Source organism: Mirounga angustirostris, unplaced genomic scaffold, assembly GCF_029215605.1.
Source record: "Mirounga angustirostris isolate CCGP_5_RB_7025 unplaced genomic scaffold, mMirAng1.0.hap1 SCAF_3, whole genome shotgun sequence".
In the NCBI taxonomy this organism is placed as follows: domain Eukaryota; kingdom Metazoa; phylum Chordata; class Mammalia; order Carnivora; family Phocidae; genus Mirounga; species Mirounga angustirostris.
The window spans coordinates 74423202-74449121 of NW_026991711.1; the positions used below are offsets into that span (position 1 = coordinate 74423202).

The following is a 25920-nucleotide window of genomic DNA, read 5'->3' on the forward strand; positions in this document are numbered from 1 at the left end:
AGAGAGAGCACATGAGAGGGGGGAGGGTCAGAGGGAGAAGCAGACTCCCTGCTGAGCAGAGAGCCCGATGCGGGACTCGATCCAGGGACTCCAGGATCATGACCTGAGCCGAAGGCAGTCGCTTAACCAACTGAGCCACCCAGGCGCCCAAGTTTTCACTTATTTAGGACAAATGTCCAAGAGTACAATTGCTGGATCATATGGGAAGTGCATGTTTAGTTTTAAAAGAAACTCCCAACTAATTTCCAGAGTGACTTTACCATTTTCAGTTCCCACCAGCAAAGCATCTGTTATCTTGTTTCTCTGGATCTTTACCAGCACTTGATGTTATCACTATTTTTTTAGCCTTTCTGATAGATGGGTAGTGATATGTCATTGTGGTTTTAAATTGCATTTCTGTAGAGGCTAATGATGTTGAACATCTTCTCATGTACTTATTTGCTATCTTCATATCTTCTTCAGTGAAATGTATCTTCATATTTTTTTGTCCATTTTCTAATTGAATTGTTTTTTCACTCTTAAGTTTTGAGAGTTCACATATTTTAGATGTTAGTCCTCTGGCAGGTAAGTAGTTTGCAAATATTTTCTTCCAGTCTGTATCATGTTGTTTTGTCATCTTAATAGTCTTTCGGAGTACAAAAGTTTTTAATTTTGATGTGGTCTGATTTATATATTTTCCTTCTATGGATAATGCTTTTTGTTCTATATCAAAAAGCTCTTTGCCTAGCTCTAGATTGTAAGATTTTCCTCTATGTAGTTTTTAAAAGTGTTTTACACTTAATGTCATGATTCATTTTCAGTTAATTTTTGTGTACAGTGGAGGGTTTAGATTGTCTAGTTATTTTGCCCATGGAGATCTGATTACTTCAGTACTATTTGATGAAAAGGTTATCCTTCCATTAAATTGATTTTCCACCTTTGTCAAAAATCAGCTGGGCAAATAATGAAGAAATAGAAAATATGAACAGACTATAGTAAGGAGATGAGATCAGTAATCAAACACCTCCCTGGAAAATTATACCAATCATTCAAAGAAAAATTAACACCAATCTTCCTCAAACTCTTCCAAAAAGTAACAGAGAAAGTAACACTTAGAAACTCATGTCAAAGAGGGATATCCTCTAAATCCATCCATGCTGTTGCAAATGGTGGGATCTCATACTTTTTTTTATGGTTGAGCAATATTTCATTGGATATAAACATATACATATATATATATGTGAGTGTATATAGCCTCCTCTTTATCCATTCTTCTATTGATGAACACCTAGGTTGCTTCCACATTTATTGCTTTTGTAAATAATGCTGCAATAAACATAGAGGGGCATAGATCTTTTTGAATTAGGAGTTCTCCTTTCTTTGGCTGGGCCAGTTACAAATGTTATTAGTTGCAGATGCTACAATTTGCTGAAGCCATAGACAAAATCATTCTGAACTTTTACAACTCAATATCATTCTTTACTGAAGCAATGCATTATTGGACAATGAGATCTAAATATTTCATTGAAATTATTTTTTGATAGAGAATGAAATAAAAATTCTAAAATAAATGGACTGGCTTTCTGTTAGGCTCAAATACTCAAGTTTGATTTTATTTACATTTTGGTAAAATCCCATTTGATGACATGGAAAAAAAATGATAAAGTACTTCAGTGAATGGAAACACTTAGGTCAATATAAAACTTCTTGAACTTTCTTCTCTTTCAGCTTTGGTTTGCCTTTGTTAATGGATTTTCTGGGCAGATTATATTTGAGCATTGGTGCATAAGCTTGTACAATGTGGTAAGCATTCTCCATCTCTATCTGATAGCATGCTGTTTATGTCTGGGAACTGTATCTAAGCCAATCATCTGCACATAGCAGGCAGCACAAATACATCTTTAGAGCCTTTGTTGCTGCAACACATCTTGCAGAAGCCCATACTCTCCACACATGGTTTCAATCATAGGAGATCATTCTATAGCAACTACATTAAATTTCTATGCAATGCATTTTGATAATACATCCAAAACCTCCTTACTATATGCCTGTACAATGTTTTTAGGCTTTTAAGCCAAGTAATTATTATCAAACTTTACTTCTTTCCATTCTATTTAATACATATAATACATTTAATTAATATTTATTTATATCTGTGTATGTGGGTGTGTTTTTATAGTGTAGTTCCCCAGCCTTTTAAACCTCCTGGTAGAAAATTTGTCCTTTTGTAAATATTTTAACCCTGTGTTTGTAGGAAATGATGAATTTTGATGTGAAGTCCTATAATAAATAAACGGAATCTTCTGAAACTAACAATCCCATACCATTACTTAACTCATTTTAAATTAAGAAACTAGAAATAAACAGTATGGTTAAATGGTCTTTTAATTCACCTTTAAATTTTTGTTTTATTTTTCTTGTTTATTATTCCAGTTTAAAGATTAGAGGCCAGGGAAACCTAGCATAAAAATTAGGCTCCCAGTGAGTATATCATGACCTTTCTTTTGTACTGCATCATCATAACATATTAGAATCTGGATACTCTGTGCCTCAATCCCATTCTGTTTTCTGGGAGCTTGAATTCTGAAACAGCACAGACAAAAGTCATTGAGTGTCCAATAATACAAAAATGTCTAGTGCTATGAATAGTTAGTTGTGTACATGTCAATTCTAGACATATTTGACAAGAGCACTATATCAGTGAACCTGAGGTCATACACATATTTGTCTCTACCAAGCTTTTGGTCACAGATGACAATACTCAATTTTTTTTTTTTTAAGTTTCATTACAGACTGGGCTGGAAGAATCTTTGTGTGAGAAAATTCACTATGAATGCATAGGCCACAGATATTGGTCAATGGAATCTTTTTTTTTTTAAATAAAGGAAAGCACAGAGACTGGCTTTTTTATATATATAAATGATGGCTTTAATTGGGAAACTTAAAATTGTGGACATTTTAGGATAATATATGATGACTTATTAATATCCATTGACTTATTAAATCTTATCTCATTACATATATATTTTACAGATGGGAGAAAGATGAAGCCTAGGACATCAAATAGTGGCCATAAGAGAGTTAGATTGCTTATTTAATAACTACATTTAAAAAGGTAGTCATACTGTTTCTGGAGGTCCTATATTATTTCTGTTTCTGCCCATGCATGACTAACTGCTATAGGAATTACCCTCCTACCAGAAATAACCTACAGTGTCAGCCAAAATATATAAAACAATGGTTTTCAAACATTAAACAAAAGGCTGCTCATGGCTGTGATCATTGAGAGAAGGACTATTTCCAAGCCACAGTGCAGGACAATGGACCCAAAAGAAGGCCAGGTATCTTAATGAGTTGAAGACACAGAGGTTGGAGCTCAGTGGGCCCAGGTAGCTAGAATATCAAAGAGGGAACTGTACTGAGAGAGACAGAAAGAATGACTGAAGATCTGTAGAGAGCTCCCTTGAGTCTTTGGTTCTGGTCTGTGTATGCATGAGAAAAATCTACCCAAAGCTAGGAAAAGAACTACCAGAAAGCAGTAGGATGAATTCTTGGAGTTAATTCAGGGCTAGGAATAACTAGTTACACATGATATTGGGAAAACTTAATCAAGTTACACTTTTAAAAATAAGGATAAATTAGACCTATAATAAACACTTTTCTGGGCCCATCATAACAAAACTTAAAAGCAACCTTAAAAAAACCATCAAACTAATTTGCAAGTCACTTACCTGCAAATCAGACACAGGCAAACAATATTTAAAGAGCCGAGATGTCCTTCAACAGATGATGGATAAAGAAGATGTGGTTCATATATACAATGGAATATTACTCAGCCATCAGAAAGGATGAAAACCCATTTGCATCGACATGGATAGAACTGGAGGGGATTATGCTAAGTGAAATAAGTCAAACAGAGAAAGACAATTATCATATGGTTTCACTCATATGTGGAACATAAGGAATAGCATGGAGGACCACAGGGGAAGGGAGGGAAAACTGAATGGGAAGAAATCAGAGAGAGAGAAAAACCATGAGAGACTCTGGACTCTGGGAACCAAACTGAAGGTTACAGAAGGGAGGAGAGTGGGGGGATGGGGTAACCAGGTGATGGGTATTAAGGAGGGCACATGTGGTGATGAGCAGTGGGTGTTATATGCAACTAATGAATCATTGAACACTACATCAAAAACTAATGATGTACTATATGTTGGCTAATTGAACATAATAAAAAATAAAAATAAACTTAAAAAAGAAAAAAAAAGAAATAGAGGCTAAGGGGGCTCCAAAGCCACAGAAAATATCTAATATATACAAATAAACTAAAAATAATGAATTGAAAAAATAAAGAACTAAGTACTCAAGAACACAAAATTCATAGTTGTGCATCCAATAAAAGATATCAGTCATGCAAAGAAATAGGAAAATAAGATCCATAATGTGAAAAATAAGTCAATGAGAGCAGATATAAAAATTATAAAGTTGTTAGAAAGAGTAGATAAGAACTTAAAACAGGTATTTAAATCTTATAAACATGTGCAAGAATATAAAGGAAGAAATGAACGTAATGAGGAGAACAACAGAAGATATAGAAAAGAACCAAATAGAACCTTATGATGAAAAATACAAATAGAAAATGGACATTTTTCTGGATGGGATTAAGAGCAAATTAGAAACTTCAGAAATAGGATCAGTAAATATGAAGACATAGCAATTATAGACGCACAGAGAGAAAAATCAGAAAAACACACAAATGTTCTTCTTAACCTAATTGTTGAAAATCAGTGACCAAGAGAATAATCTTTAAATCAACCAGATAAATATTATGTATAGAAAATAAATGTAGGAGTAAAAGCAGATTTCTCACTGAAAACCATGCAGGGCAGAAGACAATGGAATATCTTTAAAGGTCTTAAAGAAAGAAAAAAAATCCATTAACCCAAAATTCTATATGCAGCAAAAATGTCTTTTGAAAATAAACCAAGAAAATAGAAAATTTATCACCAGAAGACCTATAATACTTGAAATGTTAAAGGAAGCTCTTCAAACAAAAGAAAAAGTATACCAGGATGAAATTTGGATCTATCCAAAGAAATAAAGAGGAACAGAAATGTTAATTATGTCGGAATTAATAAAAGGCTTACCCTTTTCCCCTCATTTTCAATCATGATGACAGATAACTGTTAAAGCAAAATTAATAACGTATTCTGGGATTTGTCATTAATTTAGAATAAAAATGTCTGATAACTATAGCACAAAGAATGGGGGGAGGGATTTGAGAGTGTACTATTATCTGAATTTTGTGATACATTGCATATGTATACTGTAAACCTTAAAGAACAACTAAAACCCCCAAAAGTTATGGCTAATGAACCAATAATGGAGATAAAAATCTTAATATTTCAATTACTTCAAAAGAAGTCAGTAAATAAGGTAGAGAGGAAGACTAAATGCAACAAATAGAAAAAATAGGAAGATGGGAGATTTAAATCCAACCACATTTATAATTACACTGAAATGCAAGTGGTCTAAATATTCTAATTAAAAGGCAGATATTGTCAGATTGGATTAACAAAATCAAAACCTACTTCAAATATAAAGGCACAGATAGGTAAAAAGGAAAAGGATGGGAAAAGATTTACCTTGTAAACAATAATTAAAAAAAAAAAGCCAAAGTGGCTATATTAATAACAGAAATAATAGCCTTCAGAAAAATAAATATGACTAGTGATGAAGATGAATATGTCTTAATTATAAAGTGTTAACTTATTAATAACACAGAATCCTATGTAAGAATAACATAGCTTATTAGAAACTAATTAGAAATGAAGCAGATATTGATATAATTAAATGGCAATTTAAGTAAATCAACTCTTACATTCAGAGACTTAAACTCTCTTGAATGAACAGGGTCTGGGTGTCCTAGCCAACCTATCACCTCCACGAGCCCTGGGACACCAATCTACACCAGCACCAGCCATTTGTTTCTGATGAGCACTAAATGCTTCTATGAAAAACCTACAGCTAACATCATACCTAATGGCAAAGCCTGTTCCCTTAAGATGAAGAACAGGAGAAGAATGTATGTTCTTACCACTTCTATTCAACATCATCCGTAGGTCCTAGCCAGTGTAATAAGACCAAAAAAAAAAAAAAAAAAAGGATGATTGACAAAGAATAATGCTTGCTTTAGTTGCTGTCAACATTCTGTACAAAATTCTAGAAAATATACTTAGGTCATATGTTGTGTTAGATTGTTATAATAAAGGTCCCCAAATTTGCCCATGCCCTTCTGTATCCACATCTTTTGGTGTACCCACTCACACTGACTCTGAGTTTGGTCATGTGATTGATTTAGCCAATGAGACAACAGCAGATACAAGAAGCCCAAAGATGTGAAAAATGCTTGCTCATTGAAGCTTGCACCATCTTGTTGCTCTTTGTGAAGAATCCCTGGTTAAACTGCCATAGAAACAGAAACAATATGGAGCAGAAATATGTCACTTCTATCTTCCTGCTATTTTCCTCTCATTTTCTTTCCCCTCTCCTCCTTTCCCCTTCTTTCTCCTTTTTTAACTTCTCCCTTACTTCACCATTTTTTTTCTCATATTATTATACCTGCTATTACAAGATTCCCTCCTTGACAAGGTCCAGAACTTTTTAAAGGATCATGTATTTTTCATTTAATATGGTTGCTAGCATAATGATTCTTAGTAAAATATTTGAAGAGTAAATGAGTAGGAAACATCCCTTTGTTTCTGATCATAACTATCAAGATAAAGAATTTTTGTGTATTTTTTTAAATCAAACATTCACAACACTATTTACTGAGTAATTACTACCTACCAAGACCTGGCAAGTGAACTAGCTTATAAAACCAACTGGTTCTTATGAGGGATATAGATATCATTATTGGTAGACATATTGTTCAGTATCATGCCTATTATTTAAATATCTAGATATTCAATTTATTTTTATGCTCATTAAACAGAAGAAATTTATTCATTTTATGCTCATAAAGCAACATTTACAGTTTCAAATCAATCAGAAAAATTAAGTCATGATTTGTTAAATATGTTTGAATCTATGTGACTCATTAATATCGTCTTTGTAAATAATTTTTGTTTTTAAATAGCGTATAAGACTTACCAGGAGATGCAAAAACAGTTCTGTGTACCCTTCAATCAATTTCCCCCATAATGATATCTTAATAGTTGTAATACATTATCAAAGTCAGGAAATTGACATTGCTACAATATTAACTCCATTACAGACTAAAAGTTCTTTTTACTAAATCCTTGTTTTCTATGTAGATTTTCACTTCATTACCACCTTTTACTCTGGGGATCTTTGAACAGTGTTGCAGTCAGAAGAGCCTGCTTACATATCCACAGCTCTACAGGATTTCTCAGGCAGGGAATACTTTCAACACAAAGGTAAACAGAAGATTTATTGCAGGCCTTTCATCTCAACTTAACGCCAAAGTTACCTTTGGTCTTTTCCTTTTCTGATGCTTAAAAAAATAATTCACAAACCAAGGGATGCAGCCCTGTGCAATCATTTACCTTGTAGTTTAGTTTATCCAGGAAATTGAGGTTTAAATAATAATATGTGGGGAAGAGAAGCCTTAAAGAAAAAGAAGCAAGGCACCATGTATGGTCCCACAAATTGTGCACTGAGCAGCTTCAGGAGGCATGTTGCGCAATGGGGCAGTCCTGGAAAATACTTTTCTTCGTCTTTTTAGATGAGACAAGTGATTCTTTTGGAATGATTTCTTCCTGGGATCATGGAGTTGAGATTTAACAGGGGAATTAAAGGCATTTTATAGGCCATCAAAGTAAACCTAATTGCATCTCAATCATTAGTGAAGCTTTAAAAAAATATAGACACCTGCAAGTATCTTTTCAAACTAGTGTTTTTGTTTTCTTTGGGTAAATACCCAGTAGTGCCATACTAGATCACATGATAATTATATTTTTAACTTTTTGAGGAACTTCCATACTGTTTTCCATAGTGGGTGTAGCAATTTGCATTCCTACCAGCAGTACACAAGGGTTCCTTTTTCTCTACATTCTTACCAACACTTGTTATTTCTTGTATTTTTTATTTCAGCCATTTTGACAGGTGTAAATTGATATCTCATTGCGGTTTTAATTTACATTTCCATGATGATTAGTGATGTTGAGCATCTTTTGATGTGTCAGTTAATCATCTGTTAGGTCTTCTTTGGAAAAATGTCTATTCAGGTCCTCTGCCCATTTTAAATCACATTATTTGGGGTTTTTTTTTTTGGTATTATGTATTTTGTTCTTTATATATTTTGCATATTAATCCCTATGCACTCCTATATTTATTGCATCATTATCTGCAATAGCCAAAATATGGAAGTAACCCAAGTGTCCATCAATAGATGAATGGATAAAGAAGATGTGGTATATATATATACAATGGAATATTACTCAGCCATAAAAAGAATGAAACCTTGCCATTTGCAATAACATGGATGGACCTAGAGGGTATAATGCTAAGTGAAATAAGTTAGAGAAAGACAAGTGCCATATGATTTCACTCATATGTGGAATTTAAGAAACAAACAAGTGAACAACAACAACAACAAGTAAAAAAGTAGACTCTTAAATACAGAGAACAAATTGGTGGTTGCCAGATGAGAGCTGGGTAGGAGGATGGGTGAAATAAAGAGAATCAAGAGTACGCTTATCATGATGAGCACTGAGTAATGTTTAGAATTATTAAATCATTATATTGTATACCTGAAACTAATATAACACTGAATGTTAATTTTACTTCAATAAAAAAATATAGACACCTGGAAAAAACATGGTCCTTTTAAATATATTGCTTCATGGCTCAGAATATGGTCTATCTTATAAATATTTCATCTTACCTTGTACAGAATGAATAAATTAGGTCAAATTCATAGTGTTCAAACTTCTACATTCTTATTTTCTGTCCAATTATTCTATCAATTATGGAAAGGAACTAAAATCTCCCAACTGAAAGTATAGATTCCTCTCTATCTCTTTGAAGTTCTATAAGTTTTGCTTCATGTATTTTGAAGTACTGTTATTAGGTGTATAAATGTTTAGGATTGTTACATTGTCTTGATTGATCTCTTTTTCATTAAGAAATTACCTTTTTATTTTCTTCTTTGATCTAAAATCTATTTTGTCTGATACTAGCATGACCACTTCAGCTTTTTTTACTGTTTCTGTATGTTTTTCCATCCTTATAACCTATTTGTGTCTTCATATTTAAAGTGTGTTTCTTGTAGGCAGTTTGTAGTCTTGCTTTTTTATCCAATCTGATAATATCTGCCTTTATACTGAATGTTTAAAGCATTTATATTTAATGTGTTTATTGATGTGTTTTGGTGTAAACTTACCATCTTTCTATATATTTTCCATTTTTCCTAATAAACTTTGTTTCCTTGTTTTCTGTTGTTCTGACTTCTTTTGGATTAATTTTTGTGAATTCCATTTCATCTCCTTGTTGTCTTCTTAGCTTTAATTCTTTTTTTTTTTTTTTTAAGAATTTGTTTAGGTTTTATACCATACATCTTCAGGTTAGTATAGTCTGCCTTCAAGTGATATACTAATTCACACACAGTATAAAAAACTTAATAGTATACTTCCATTTCTCTCCTTCTGACTTTTGGACTATTGTCATACATGTTACTTTTACATATGTTAAAAACCCCATACCATATTCATATTTGTGTTTGAACATTTTTAAAAGTGATTTAAATAGCAAAAGAAATACTTTTTGGGTTTGGTTTTTTTTTTTTTTTTAAAGATTTTTGTTTATTTATTTGTCAGAGAGAGACTGAGCAAGCAGGTGGAGCAGCAGGCAGAGAAAGAAGCAGGTTCCCTGATGCGGGACTCAATCCCAGAACCCTGGGATCATGACCTGAGCCAAAGGCAGACGCTTAACCAACTGAGGCACCCAGGTGTCCCAGCAAGAGAAACACTTCAATCTTTACCCATATATTTATTATTTCCAGTGATCTTCTATCCTTTGTGTAGATTCACATTATTATTTGTTGTAATTTCCTTTCTGCCTGAAGGACTTCCTTTAAAACTTCTTGTAGTGCTAATCTGCTGGTGATGAACTCTTTCAGCTTTTATATATCTCAAAAAATCTTCATTTTACCTTTACTTTTGAAAGTTATTTTTGCTTGGCATAAAATTTTAGGTTGATAGTTTATTTCTTTGAGCAATTTCCATTGTCTTCTTACTTGCATTGTTTTAATGTGGAATTACTGTTATCTTCATCTTTATGACTTTAATGTGTCTTTTTTCATCTGTCTGCTTTGAAGATCTTTTTCTTTATTACCAAGTTAGAGCAATTTGATTGTGATGTCTCATTTCTTCATGGTTCTTGTGCTTGGGGTATTTTGAGCTTCTTGGATCTGTAGGTTGATAGTAAGAAGATCAGCAAACTATGGTCTATAGGCCAAATCTAGTCCTCTGCCTGCTTTTATAAAGTTTTATTGGGAAGTAGCCATGCCCATTCACTTAAAAATTCCCTGTGATTCTTTAAAGTTATAAGAGCAGAATTGAATAGTTGCAATGGAGATCAATGTGGACCCCAAAGAATATAAAATATTTTCCATTTTGTCCTTTATAAGTTTCCTGGTTTATAGTCTATCAAATATAGAAAATTTTTAGCTATTGTTTTTTCAAATATTTTTTTCCGGACGACCTCCTCGCCTTCTGTTGCTTCCAATTATACATATATTAGATCACTTGAAGTTATCCAAAACCTCATTGAATCCATATTTTTGTTCCATACATTTTCCTCTCTGTTAAATTTTGGGTATTTTTAGAAATTATTTTGTCTTCAATTTACTACTGCAATATCTATGTCATTAATTTTTCCTTCTGCAGTGTTGAATCTGCATTACTGCGATCTAGTAAATTTATTATCTCAAAAATTGTAGCTTTTAATCCATAGAATTTCTATTTAGAAATTTTTTATATCTTCTATTTACCTACTTACCATTTGAACATAAAGAACAGAGTTATACTTTTTCAACATCCTTATCTGCAAATTCTAACATTTATGTTGGTTGGGGGTTGGATTTAATTGATTTGTTTACTTCCTTATTTTGGGTAGTATTTTTCTGCTTTTTTTGCATGCCTGGTAATTCTGGATTTGATGTCTGATATCATGAAATTTACCTAGGTGATGGATATTTTTATATATATTCATATATATTATATATATTCATATATATATGAATATTTTTTCTTTACATGTTTTTAATTTAAAAAAAATTAGTGAAGTAGTTGACACACAATGCTACATTGTTTCAAGTGTAAAACATAGTGATTCAACAAATCTATACATTATGCTATGCTCACAAGTGTAGCTACCATTAGTCACCATACAATACTATTACAGTACCATTGACTATATTCCCTATGCCTGTACCTTTTATCCCCATGATTTATTCATTCCACAAGTGGAAGCCTGTATCTCTCACACCGCTTCACCCACTTTGCCCATCCCCCTACCCCCACCCCTCTGGCAACCTTCAGTGTGTTCTCCGTATTGATGGGTCTGTTTCTGCTTTTTGTTTGTTCATCTATTTTTTAGATTCCACATATAAGTGAAATCATATGGTATTTGTCATTCTCTGCCTGACCTACATCACTTAGCATAATACCCTCTAGGTCCATCCATATTGTTGTCAATGGTTGATGACATACTTTTGTTTATAGCTGAGTAATATTTCATTGTGTGTGTGTGTATATATACACACACACACACACACACATCTTCTTTATCCATTCTTCTATGGATGGACAGTTGGGTTGCTTCCATGTCTTGGCTATTGTAAATAATGCTGCAGTAAACATAGGGGTGAATATATCTGTTTGAATTAGTGTTTTTGTTTTCTTTGGGTAAATACCCAGTAGTGGAATTACTAGATTATATGGTATTTCTATGTTTAATTTTTTGAGAAACCTCCATACTGTTTTCTACAGTGGCTGCACCACTTTGCATTGCCACCAACAGTGCACAGGGTTCCTTTTTCTTCATATCCTCTTCAACACTTGTTTGTGTGTGTGTGTTTATGACTTTAGACATTCTGATAGATATAAAATGATATTGTGATTTTGATTTGCATTTCCATGATGATTAGTGATATTGAGCATCTTTTCATGTGTTAGTTGGCCATTTGTATGTCATCCTTAGAAAAATGTCTTCCCATTTTTAATCAGATTATTTGGTTTTTTGGTGTTGAGTCGTAGAAGTTTTTAAACGTATTTTGGATATTTACTCCTTATTGGATGTATCATTTGCAAATATCTTCTCCATTCAGTAGGTTGCTTTTTTGTTTTGTTGATGGCTTCCTTTGCTGTGCATAAAAGCTTTTTATTTTGTATTACCATGTTCTTGAGTTTTGTTCTGGAACACAAGTAAGTTAACTAGAAACAATTTAATCCTTGTGGATCTGCATCTTAATATTTATTAGGAAGGACAGGAGTTGTGCTAAGTCCAAAGATAATTTTTCTCCAGTACCAAGACAAAAACTTCTATGTATTCTACCCAATATTCCATGAGTCTTGATGTTTTCCAATTTGGCATTAGCTGTGTTTTTAAACCAGTTTCTTACATTCTTTCCTAAAAACAGCTTTACTCCAGGAAATTTAGGTCACAGGACAAAATATGTTTTTTCCACATTTTTTTCTTCTCTAGTCCTTTATCTGTAAGTCTTCCTGGCAAGCATAAAAATAACTGATATATTTAGAACCAAAAGAACAAAGATTTGTTTTTGTTGTTCAACCATCTCCTAACCCCAAGGTGTACCTTTGTTTGACCCTAGGGATTTTATATTATTAAGATTTCCTCTAAGAAAATTGTATGTGGTTTATTAAAATTTATTTTGACCAGAGTCTGGGTGGAGATGTAAAGATGCAGAGTTTATCATATGAAATTATATTTAAAATACTACAACCTAAGTACTGAAAATATTTTTATTTCTTTTAAAAATTGCTTCTGGTTCTTTTTCATTGGACAATTTTGGTTTTGTAATTTTTTATAACAAATATTCTATATTTGAGTTCTACACATTTTTATTTAATGAGTTTTCTTTTCAAATAATATCCCATACTTACACAGTCATTTCTTTTAGAAGTAGAAGAAATAGAATTTTTCCATCTCCAGGAAAACATTTTGGCTTTATAACTGTTTCAAACTACAAGCATATTTCATTATGTCACATTTTTAGATTTGGAACAATGTACTATCATAACTTTCTTGCTTTGCTTTCTTTTAGGTGTTTTGGTTTCAGTGTTTAAATGCTTTGATCCATTCCTTCATTCTTTTCTGGATGCCCATGAAAATGCTGGAGCATGGTAATGGCTTCATTGTTTCATATATTCAACAAAGAGCATGTTTTTCTCACTGGGGCCAATATTTCTGTGTTTGTGTGTGTGTGTGTGTGTGTGTGTTTGTCTCCATGGAAAGAACTGAAGGCAAAAAAAAAAAAAGGAATTTAAAAATATTTACCTATATGTAATATTACAATTTGGTTGAGATTTAACAGTTGATCTTTAGAACACATTTTGTCTTGGACATATATAAATTGAAAATTAGTGCTTTTATTGTTAATTTGTAATAAATATTTGAGTCAGAAGGTCTGATAGAAAACACAACAGTTCTAATGAATTATAAATACCTTCTGTAAGTTTGAAATTTATGTCTATTTCTTGTTTCACTTCCCAAACTCCACACTTCAATTTAGATTATAACACAAGTTCAGTATACTTTATTATTAGACCAAGTCTCCTTTTCCTGATGTACAATTAAAAAAAAAACACAAACATTATGTGTGAAGTTTTTCTACAGACTGACCTGAGTCTAAAACATCTAAATGTAGGAGACATACTTATGAAGTATGCTATTGCTGTATAATGGGTTCACAGCCACAAATTAAGGTATAAAGTATAATTATTTTTCTTTAATCAGATTTAATTTTCATTGGGTATTACTAGCAATATGTCTTTTATTGTGGACATATTTTTTTAAACATTGAGTTTGAGTTGCATGTGTTTGTGTTTGTTGGTATTTAAAAGAATGGATCTGCCATTAATATAGCTAAAGCCCTTCCTTGTAAAGAAAATGGGCAAAACTTTCAAATGATGACAAATACAGCAAAATCACAAGCTTACAAAAAGTTCCTTTTGGGATCGAAGTGTGAGGGGCTCTTTGGATCTGCTCTCCAACCAAATAAGCCAAACTGGTCAAAACTATAAAAACACAACTCTGGATATTATCCTAAAGACAAATGAAGAAACATTTATAACTCAGTAAGAATGTCAAAAGTCTGTGACATTGTAGCCATGACCTACTCCTTCACTCTCTTATTCACAACCTGCCTGATGGAAGCTCCATTGCAGGCAGATGTGGTAAGGGTGTAGGACTACTAGTCTTCTCAATTATTAATCAGGGTTACCATATCTCACAGGAGGGGCAGGTTACTAGCATTTCTCATCCCCCCCCCCAACTCTGAGGTAAAGAGGCAAAATTCCTGATGAGTGTGGCCAAGAGGTTAGAGCCCCCCTTTTCCAGTCAACTTATATCCATCAGACAGAGTCTCTACCACAGGCATTACAGGCTAAGAATATTGGGTTCCTGATCACTTTCACCACAGCTTGCTTGTAAGGCAGAGAATCTCTAAGAGATTGTTGGGAAGGCAAGCCAAGAAGACCAGTGACTACAATTTCACTATCACCAAGAGTAGTGGCAGTAAGATTTTGCCTATGGTGAGAGGTACTACATAAGAAGAGATAGCTCCAAAACTCTTCCCAAAGGAAGTGACTATTTGAAACAGACTAGGGGGAGAGTTCAAGTCTAGGGATGTTCTCAAAAATAATAACTCTTCCTCATTGAGACCAATAAGCTAAATCATAGGCCTACTAATTTATCAGAATGAACCAGAGACAGAGACATAAAAATAGCTCTCCTGAGGTGAGAACAAACCTCAAAGACTTGTCTCAAAATTATCCAAGCCTGAATTTAATTGGCTCAGCCTGCTGTACAATTTATGCCCCAGAACATTGTCAAAAACCATAGACTAACCCCTGGGTAATTAGTGGACCTTAACAACTGGTATAATGCCAAATGCCAAATGAGTCAGATAGCTTAATGGAGAAATCAGCGAAAAACATAGGACAGACCAGATAACACCAAGGGGGCTTTGCTTGCCCAGCGCTGCACCTTCCAAGGTGCAGTACCAAGGTTTAACCCTGGGGAAAGAGACTTCACCAAAATAGCCAGCTGAATCACAAAACAAATAAACAAGCATCAAAGCAAATATATGCCTTAAAGGGAGGGGGGGATTAGTATCCAGAGTAGCTACAATATATTATGTAAAATTTCCAGTTTTCAACAACAACCAAAAAGTACAAGACACACAAAGAGACAGGACTGCATGAGCCACACAGCAAGAAGTAGGTAACAGAAACTACCTGTGAGAGGCCCTACATGTCAGATTTAACAAAGAGTTCAAATTAGCCAATGTAAACATGTTCAAAGTGCCAAAAGAAATGCATAAAGGTATGAAGGCATAAAGACACATCAAAGATTGCCAATTAAGAGGGAGAAATTCTAATAAAGAACCAAATGAAAATTCTGGGGTTGAAAATTTTACTAATAATAAAAAAAAGAACAATTCATTAGAGTGACTCAATGGTAGATTTGAACTGGAAGAAGAAATTATGAAACCTGATCTTACATTAATAGAAAGTATGCAATTTGAAGACCAGAGAGAAAGTAGAATGAAGAAACATGAACACAGACTCCAAAAATGTGAGAAGCCTTTAAACACACCAATCTAGGCAATATGGGAGTATAAGAACAAGAGCAGAAAAAGAATGAAGTAGAAAAATATTCAGGGAAATGGTAGCTCAAGAGCTTCAAATTAGCTTAACAACATTAATGTGTACATCCAAGGGGGCTCAGTGAACTTTAAATGAGATAATTGCAAAGAGATCTATATCCAGACACATTGTAGCAAAAATGTTGAAAGCCAGAAACAATGGGATAATATGGAAAGCAGCAAAAGCAAAATGACTCAGGTACAAAGGAGCTCCAATAAGATTTTCAGACGACTTCTCATTACACACAAAAAAACGGAGGCCAGAAGGCAGTGGGATGACAAATTCAAAGTGCTGAGAGAAAAAAATACCTGTCAACCAAGAAATTTATGCCCAACAAAATCATCTTTCAAAAATGAAGGCAAAATAAAGACATTTCCATATAAACAGAAAAATGAGAGGATTTGTTACTATAATACAAACTTCTCAAGAAATATTAAAGGAAGTTCTTCAGATTAAAAATAAGTAAACCCAGTCCACAAAGAGTCTTGGCAAAGGTTATTATATAATTATGTAAGATAGTGTAAATGCATATTTCTTCTGTCTTTTCATAACTGATTTAAAACAAATTTCATAAAATAGTATAGATGCAAAATCTTCATCAAAATATCAACATACCAAAACTAGAAATATATATAAGGTTATATATAAACACCAAATGGCATTATGCCAAGAATGCAAAATTGGTTTAACATCCAAAAATAATGTAATACATCATAACAGTAAAGGATAAAAACTACATGATCGTCTCAATAAATTCGAAGAAAGTATTTGACAAAAGCCAATACATCTTCAGGATAAAAGCAGTCAACACCGTAGGAATAGAATGGATCTTCCTCAACTGATAAAAAAAATCTACAAAAAACACAGTTAACATTTTGCTTAGTGGTGAAAGCCTGAATGCTTTCCCCTAAAATCAAGAACAGGACAAAAATATCATTTCCAACATTCGTATTCACTATTGTACTGGAAATTTTAGGCAGTGCAGTTGGGCATAAAAATGCAATAAAAATCATCCAGATTAGAAAAGTAAAAGTAAAATGATCTCTATTTGCATATGACATGATATATATAAAATGCTGAAACTATATGTTATAAAAATAAAATGCTAAAATTAAAATACTATTAGAATAAAGTTTCAGGGTACAAGATTAATATACAAAAATCCATTTTATTTCTATACAACAGAAATAAGACAGAAAATGACATTAAGAAAACAATTATACTAACTACTGAAGAAAAATGAAGAAAATACTTATAAATTTAACAAAAGTGCAAAATTTATATTTTGAAAATTGCAAAACATTGTTGGAAGACATTAAGAAGGCTTAAATGAATGTAAAGATAGCCCATGTTTGTGGATTGGATGATGTGATAATGATAAGCTGGCAATACTTCTCAAATCAATCTAGAGGCCCAATTAAATCCTTTTCAAAGTTCCAGCTGAATTTTTAGAAAGGGACAAGCTGATTCTAAAATTTGTATGAAAACATAAGTGAATAGCTAAAACAATCTTTGAAAAGAAAAAGTTGGAGAACTCACACTTTTTGATTTCAAAACTTACTCCAAACCTGCAATTAATCAAGACAATGCAATATTGTTGTGTGTGTGTGTGTGTGTATCCCAATGAATAAAATTGAGAAATAAACCCTCGTATTTATTATTAAGTGATATTTAGCAAGTACACCAGTGCAATTCAATGGAGGGTGGGAAGGAATAGTCTTTTTGAAAAACAGTTCTGAGATAAGTGGATGTTCATTTACAAAAGAATAAATCTGGATGTGTACCAGACACAAAACACAGAGTAAACTCAAAACAGATTATAGAACTAAATGTAAGAGCTAAAAGTATAAATATATCTTAGAAGAACATAAAGGGATAAATATTTTTGACTTTGGTTAGATGAAGATGCTTAGATGTATGACACCACAACATAAACAACACAAAAATAAGTAAATGGAACTTAAAACAAACAAACGAAAAAAGCTTGTGCATCAGAAGACATCATTAAGAAAGTAAAAATATAGACAAGATCAATGAAATCAAGAGCTGGTTCTTTGAAAAGATAAACAAAATGGATAAACCTTTAGCCACTCTTTAAGAAAAAAAGAAAAGAGAGCACTCAAAGTCCAAAATGAAGGAGGAGAAATACCACCACCACCACATAAATACAAAAATGTGAGAATATTATGAAATATTATATACAACAAATTGGATAACCTAGAATAAATGGATAAATTCCTAGAAATATACAATCTTCCAAAATGAATCTAGAAGAAATAGAAAATTTAAACAGACTGATTACTAGTAAAGAAATTAAATCAATAATCAAAAATCTCTCAACAAAAATAAAGTCCAGGACCAGACAGCTTCACAAGTGAATTGTACCCAATATTTAAAGAAGAGTTAATACCTATTTTTTTTTAAGATTTTATTTCTTTATTTGACAGAGAGAGAGAGCACAAGCAGGGGGAGTGGCAGGCAGAGGCAGAGAGAGAAGCAGGCTCCCCGCTGAGCAGGGAGTCCGATGTGGGGCTCGATCCCAGGACCCCAGGATCATGACCTGAGCCAAAGGCAGTCGCTTAACCAACTGAGCCACCCAGGCGCTCTAACACCTATTTTTGTACCCAATATTTAAAGAAGAGTTAATACCTATTTCTCAAAATAGCCCCCAAAAAATAGAGGAATAAAACTTCCAAATTCATTCTATGAAGCCAGTATTGCTCTGATACCAAAACCAGAAAAATACACTACAAAAAACGAAAACTACGTAACAATAGTAACCATCAACAAAAGGCAACCTAGTGAATGGGAGAAGATATTTGCAAATGATGTATCTGAAAAGTAGTTAATATCCAAAAAATATAAAGAATTTATGCAACTTAACATAAAATAAAAAGCAATCTGATTAAAAACGGGCAGAGGACCTAAATAGACATTTTTCCAAAGAAGACATACAAATGGCTGAATGACACATTAAAAGATGCTCAACATCACTAATCATCAGGGAAATGTAAATCAAAACCATAATGAGATATCACTTCATACCAATCAGAATGGCTAATTCCCCAAAGTCAAAAAATAAGTGTTGGTGAGGATATGGTGAACAGGGTGCCCTATGCACTGTTGATGGGAATGTAAATTGGTGCAGCCACTGTGGAAAGCAGTATGGAGGTTCCTCAAAAACTAAACATATAGATACGATATGACACAGTTATTCCACTACTGGGTATTTACCCAAAGAAAACAAAAACACTAATTTGAAAAGATACATGCCCCTTTATGATTATTGCAGCATTACTTATAATAGCCAAGATGTAGAAGCAACCCAAGTGTCCATTCATAGGTGACTAAAGAAGCTGTGGTACACTTACGTACACACAATGGAATATTACTCAACCATAAAAAAGAATGAGATCTTGCCATTTGTGACATCTGGATGGACATAGAGGGTGTTATGCTAAGTGAAATAAGTCAGACAGAGAAAGACAAATACTAGATGATTTCACTTACATTTGGAATCTAAAAACAAAACAACTGAACAAAGAAACAAAAAAGCAGACAAATACAGAGAATAAATTCGTGGTTGCCAGATGGAAGGAAGATGGGGGATGGGTGAAATAGATAAAGGGGATTAAAAGGTTCAAACTTCCATTTATAAAATAAGTCATAAAGGTGAAATATATAGCATAGAGAATATAGTCAATAATACTGTAATAATCTTGTATTGTGACAGATGGTGACTAACCCTTATCATAGTGAGCAGTGAATAATGGATAGAATTGTCTAATGTTTTATACCTGAAACTAATAAAACATTGTATGTTAATTATACTTCAATAAAAAAATGAAAATACAACCCACGGAATGGAACAAAGCATTTGCCCATTATATTTATAACAAAGATTTCTATCTGGGATATGTAAATAATGTTTACAACTTAACAGTAAAAAGACAAAAAGACCCAATTTTTTAAAACATACAAAAGATTTGAATAGACATTTCCCCCCAAAGGATATACAAATAACTAATAAATACATGAAAAGATGCTCAACATCATTAATCATTAAACAAATGCAAATTAAAACCACAGTGGGGTACTACTTCATGTCCATTAGGTTGGCTATAATCAAAATGACACATAGCAATAAGTACTGGCAAGGATGTGGGGACCAGAACCCTCATACACAGCTGGCAGGAACGTAACATGGTGTAGCTGCTTTGGGAAACAGTCTGGCACTTCCTGTAATGGGTAAGCATTGAGTTACCATATTATCCAGCAATTACACTGCTAGGTATATGCTCAAGAGAAATTAAAATCTACGCCCACAGAAAAATTTGTAAACATAGCAGCATTATTCATAACAGCCCAGATATTCATTAATCAATGAATGGATATACAATGGATGTGTGCTACATCCATACAATGGAATAGTGTTAATAAAAAGGAATGAAGTACTGATCATGCTACAACAGTGATGAATCTTGAAAACATTATACTGAATGAAAGAAGCCAGTCACAAGGACCACATAGTGTGTGAGTCTATTTACAGGAAATGTCCAGAATAGGCAAATACATAGAGACAGAAAATAGATTAGTGTCACCTAAGGCTGGGGGGATGGAGGGATGGCAGTGACAGCTGAGGGGTCTGGGGTTTCTTTTTTGGGGGGGGGAATGAAAGTGTTCCAAAATTGATTATGCTGATAGTTACAAGACTCTGTTAATATACTAAAAGCCATTGAACTGTACATTTTAAGTGTGTGGATTTATGGTATGTAAATTATATCTCAATAAATCTGGTAAAAAAAAAAAGTTAGTGAAGACTTAACTTCATAATATATCAAATAGTCCAGAGGAAAGAGTGCTCACTATACAATAAATAGAATATATTTGGGGGATCATAGATCATCCTCAAAATATAGAATGGGATCTGAACCACTGTAGTAATAACGAATGCAAATCCAGAACCAGAAATACCATGGTTTTACTAAATTAGTATTTTACAGAAATTGTTGTTACTGTCAAGTATTAAATGAGCTAATTCTTTTTAAAACATTCATTTTTTGGCATTTTTCTCTGAGATTCATGAAAATTTTCAATCCCATGACACTTAACATGTTCCCCAGTGCACACACACATACTCGCAACACCCCCATATTCTCTATAAGGAATAAACAATTACTAATTATTTGTGCTTTCTGGGACAGAGAACTAATTAAATAATCTTTGCCAATTTCCTTAAAAGTTAATGGGACTGAATTATTTAACTGCTCACAACAAACACCTGGTGCAGTTTTTTTGGCACTAATAGGTTTAACACATGTTCAAGTTTAAAGGTATTTTCTACACAACAGGCAAGCAAACTACATAATCACAAACTCTCACTCACCATTGTGAAGTTATGTGAAGTGACAACCAGTGTTTCCAGGTTCCTACTTTGTAAATTCAGCCTAAATGTGTCATACTAAATGTAACTGACCAGGTGTACATTATCTACATAGTGTTCTTTATGTTATAACTTGTATCACATGAAATCTGTTAATACAAGACATTAATAACGAGAGAGAGAGAGAGAGAGAGAGAAAGAGAGAGGATCCATCTTCTACTAATCCATTTTCTACTAATTACAGCAGTTCCCAAACTTGTCTGTATGTATGTTAGAATCGGTGGAAGATTTTTTTTTTTTTTTTTTTTTTAATTCCAAAGCCCAGACCATTCCCAAACCAACTGAATCACAATCTCCATGGTTAGGCCACAGGCATCAGTAGCTTATGAAGCTCACCAGAATATTCCAAAGTACAGACAAGTTTGGGAATTACTGCTCCAGTACAAGTACAAACAGGCAAGGAATGATGATTTTCCATATTTTAAAAATGTTCACATTTTTTAATGCTTTCCTATGCTTTGTATTCTATATATTAATTATATTTCTGGTGATTTGCAGCTAATGAAAATTTTGTTCTAAAAGGTCACTATAATTATTTAAAATTTAGGATGTATTTTCCATTTTTAATTTACTTATAACACTGTCACTGACCTGTTCAATATCACATTTTTTTTTTTTTTTACCCTCTGAGTTCTCAGAGATTGGGGTGGTCTTATGCAAGTTGCAGCTGGGTATCTCCAGCAGCTGTGGTAGTTTAGGCTCTTAGGGCAGGAAAGTAGGAGTGGTGATGGGGGCAGGGATCAAGACCCAGGCATGAGATCCTCACAGAAAGGTCTTGGAAAAAGGTTCTGTTGCCATAGAAGCCCATTGTATGGGGAGGCCATTTGCACCTTGGGTATATATAAATCAGGGACTGTAATTTTACTTGTATGATGGTTTCTTATCAAATAATCTTAAATTAGAAATTCAGTGTGAATAATTTTACCCCATTTTATCCTGTATCACTGATTGTTTACATCACTAAAATATTTATACACTAGCTCTTTGTGATTTTATTTTGCATTTTTCTGATGACTAATGATATAGACCCTCTCTCATGTGATTGTCATTTGTATACCTTCTCTGAAGGAGCTTTTTTTTAAAGTCCTTTGCCCCTTTTTTAATTGAATTATTTTCTTAGGGAGTTGCAAGAGTTCTTTCTAGATAAGAATCCTTTTTCATGTGTACACTGTAAGTTTTTCCCTTAATCTATGCCTTGGCTAATTAATATTATTAAAATCAGAAGTATTAAATTTTAAGCACAATTTATCGAAACATTTTTATGGTCTGTGCTTTTCTTTTTGTCCTAAGAAATCTTTGCCCAACCAAGGTTACAAAGACTTAATGCTGTTTTCTTTTAGAAGTTTTCTCTTTTTAGGTTTTATGTTTAGTTTTCTGATCTATTTTAATTCTTGTTTATGGTTTGATGTCAAAGTTGAGATTTATTTTTTGCATATTGATGTCCAATTGTTACAGTACCTTTTATTGAAAAGATTATGTTTTTCCCATGAAATTATGTTGGCATCTTTGAAACTGTATGTATGGATCTATATCTGAAATCTGTTTCACTGATTTGATGATTTCACTGATGAAATATGTCTATTTCATTGATCTACATGTCTATTCTTGGACCATATTGTCTTGATAACTACTTTATATTTAAATCCTGAACTAGGTAGTATAACTTCTCTGAAAAAAAATTGGCTATTCTAGGTCCTTTGAATTTCAATATAAATTATTAAAAATCAGCTTTTCAAATTCTAATTAAAAATATTGGGATTTAGATTGCAATTGCATTTAATCTATAGATTAACATCAGGAGAATTGGAAAATTGACATTTTAACATTACCGAGTCTTCCAGTTCATAAATATAGTATATCTCTCCAATGATTTAAGTTGTCTTTCATTTCTCTCAGGAATGTTTTGGAGTTTTTAAATGTACAGTCTTGGCACATCTTTTGTTAAGCTTATCCATCAGCATTCAAGTTTTGAATGCTACTATAAATGACATTTTTAGATCTTATTTTCCAATTTTTCAATGTTCCTATATAGAAATACCTTTTATTTCTTACAATAACTTGCATCCTGTGTCCTTGCTAAATTTGCTATTTGTTCTAGTACCTATTTTTTTGCTTTATTAGGATTTTCTATATATACAACCATGTTGTCTGTGAATAAAGAGAGGTTTACTTCCTTTCATTTATTTTTCTTGCACTGATGCAGAATCTACGACCTCCAGAAAAATGTTAAATAAAAGTAGTGAGTGTGGACATGTTTGCTTTTTTCCTCTTAGGAGGAAAAAAATTTTTTTTTACCATTAATCATGATGTTAGCTTTTTCACAGATGTCTTTTTCCTCTTCTCCTGGGACTCCAACTACACATCTGTTGGAACTCTTGGTATTTTCCCACCTCTCTGTTCATTTATACCATCTTTGTTTTCTCTTTTGGTTCATTTTTAGTTTCTTTTGCCATGTCTTTAAGTTCACTGATCTTTTATTTAACAGTCTCTCTGAAGTTAATATCAAACCAGTGACATTTTCCTTCCATATGTTAATACTCTTCATCTCTAGAAACTTCTTTACCTCTTTCCTTTCTCTCATTTTTTTTCAAATGCCTGAGTGTAATTGTGATACTTATAATAGCTATCTTAGAGATTTTTCTGCTAATTCCCACATGTCTGTTATTTCTGTGTTGGTTCTATTACGAATTTTCCCCTGCTATGGGTCAAAATTTTGCTTCTTCATATATATAATTTTATAATGGATACTGGGCATTGTGAATTTTATGCTGCTGAATGTTTTTTGTGGTATACATTTAAATATTGACTTTGTTTTGGCCGGCAGTTACATTCCCTATAAATAGTTTGATCCTTCTAAGATCTGTTTTTCTTCGAGTCTCTTAGAGTATCTTTTACTATAGAAGTAATTTAGTTCCTGTACAAAGGTTGTCTCTTCTTGGGTGTCTACTGAACGCTTCATATATTGAATGATGTGTCTTTATTTTGGCTCATGGAAATTTGAGTAAATCCTAGCTTTATATTAGATCTGGCAATTTTCAACTTGCAGTTCTGTGGTAATTTGGTTTTCCACAGTAATTGCTTGTTGGTGACCTTGTGAAGTTTCTCAGTACACATATGCAGATTGGCATTCAACCAAAGACTTATGAAGACCCCATGTGACTTTCTGGAGCTAATTCTCAGCATTGTTCTCTCATTTCCAGTGTTCACTTCTGCAAATTCCAGCCATCTTGGCCTCTCTAAAATCCAATCTCTGTCTCATCACCAGAAATTGCCTCCAAGTATGAACCAAGGGCAGTGGTAGGTCTCACCTAATTGTTTACCTTTCTCTCAGGGATCACAACCCTGTGCTGCTTTTTAGCCAGTATCTGAAAGAATTATTTCATATGTTTTGTTCAACTTTCTAATTGATTATAGAAAGAGGGAAATTACTGTTGCTTCTTCATAGGTAGAAGGAAAAGTCCTGGTCCTTCTAATTTTTTTTTTCTTTTGTCACTAGTCTGTCATGTACTGAGAAAGGTAAGGTAAAGTCTGCTACTACTACTAACATATTTGTTTCCCTTTTAATTTCTCATAATTTATAGTTTAGAAATGTATTTTATTTGTTGCACCAGTATTTCTAGTTGTTTCATATTCGTTGCAACCTATAGCATTTGGCATTACAAAGTTCTCTTCTTTGTCTTGTTTCATTCTTTTCAGCCTCAGTTTCTTCTTAATATCATTTTTGTGCTTTGAATTTGTATTTTCCATGCCTGTAATTTACTTTTCAAACTTCATGAATTACTTTTTTTAGGTCTGTTGCTTGTATACAGCATAGAATTGGGTTTTGTTTTTGAGACGCAATTAGAGAGTCATTTTTTAAAAAACGGGTTTTTGTTTGCAATATCTCATTTGACTGCATTTTCTGTTTTAATATACTTTTCTAATCTTTATGTGCCTGGCTTTCTTTGTGGGTTTTTTGTGTGTTGTCTTATGGTATCCAGGAAGGTTTGAATTTTTTTCTTATGCTTATTTTTATTATAAGTTTATATAGACAGTGCTCTGTTTCTTTGGACAAATCCATTGGTTTCCAAGTATGATAAAATTATGTTTCCAATCCTTCCATCTCCCTTCCCTTTCCTCTAGCAACCCATTATCTTGAACATGGCATACTTGTATACTTTATATAAACTTGTAATTCCATTACTTGATTGTTAGCTTTGAATATTCTTTATTGACTCCCAATTACAGATGAGAAAATCTGCAAACTTACTCTACTTCCCATCTAATTAACCTGTATCCCCGGATCTTATATAAATTGCATCATACCCACAGTGTCTGGGCACTGAATAATTATAATCAGATTGATCGTTTTAGCACCATATTTTTTGGTTTTGCTTTATTTTAATTCTATAGTTAAATATATAAAATGCGCACAATAAGTCTTTTTGCTCTGGCTTCTCCAATCATTTCTTTGTTGGCTGGTTGTAATAGGTTTTTTTTTTTTTTAATTCCTTGGTAAGTATACTTTAATAAGTTTTGGTGCTCTTCTGTTAATTTGCTTTCAAACAATTTTTCTTTTTTCAATTTAAAGATTTATTTATTTATTTA

General features: G+C 32.9%; 1 protein-coding gene across 1 annotated transcript in view; it reads left to right on the plus strand.

The window, feature by feature from the left end:
• The window catches only part of LOC135363787 (phospholipid-transporting ATPase IB-like), a 204783-nt gene that overhangs the window by 134125 nt on the left and 44738 nt on the right, over positions 1-25920 (plus strand). Inside the window, exons 27-29 of the mRNA XM_064585806.1 lie at positions 1708-1782; positions 7293-7415; positions 13286-13364. Of these exons, the coding sequence (XP_064441876.1) occupies positions 1708-1782; positions 7293-7415; positions 13286-13364 (277 nt within the window). The remainder of the gene's footprint in view (positions 1-1707; positions 1783-7292; positions 7416-13285; positions 13365-25920) is intronic.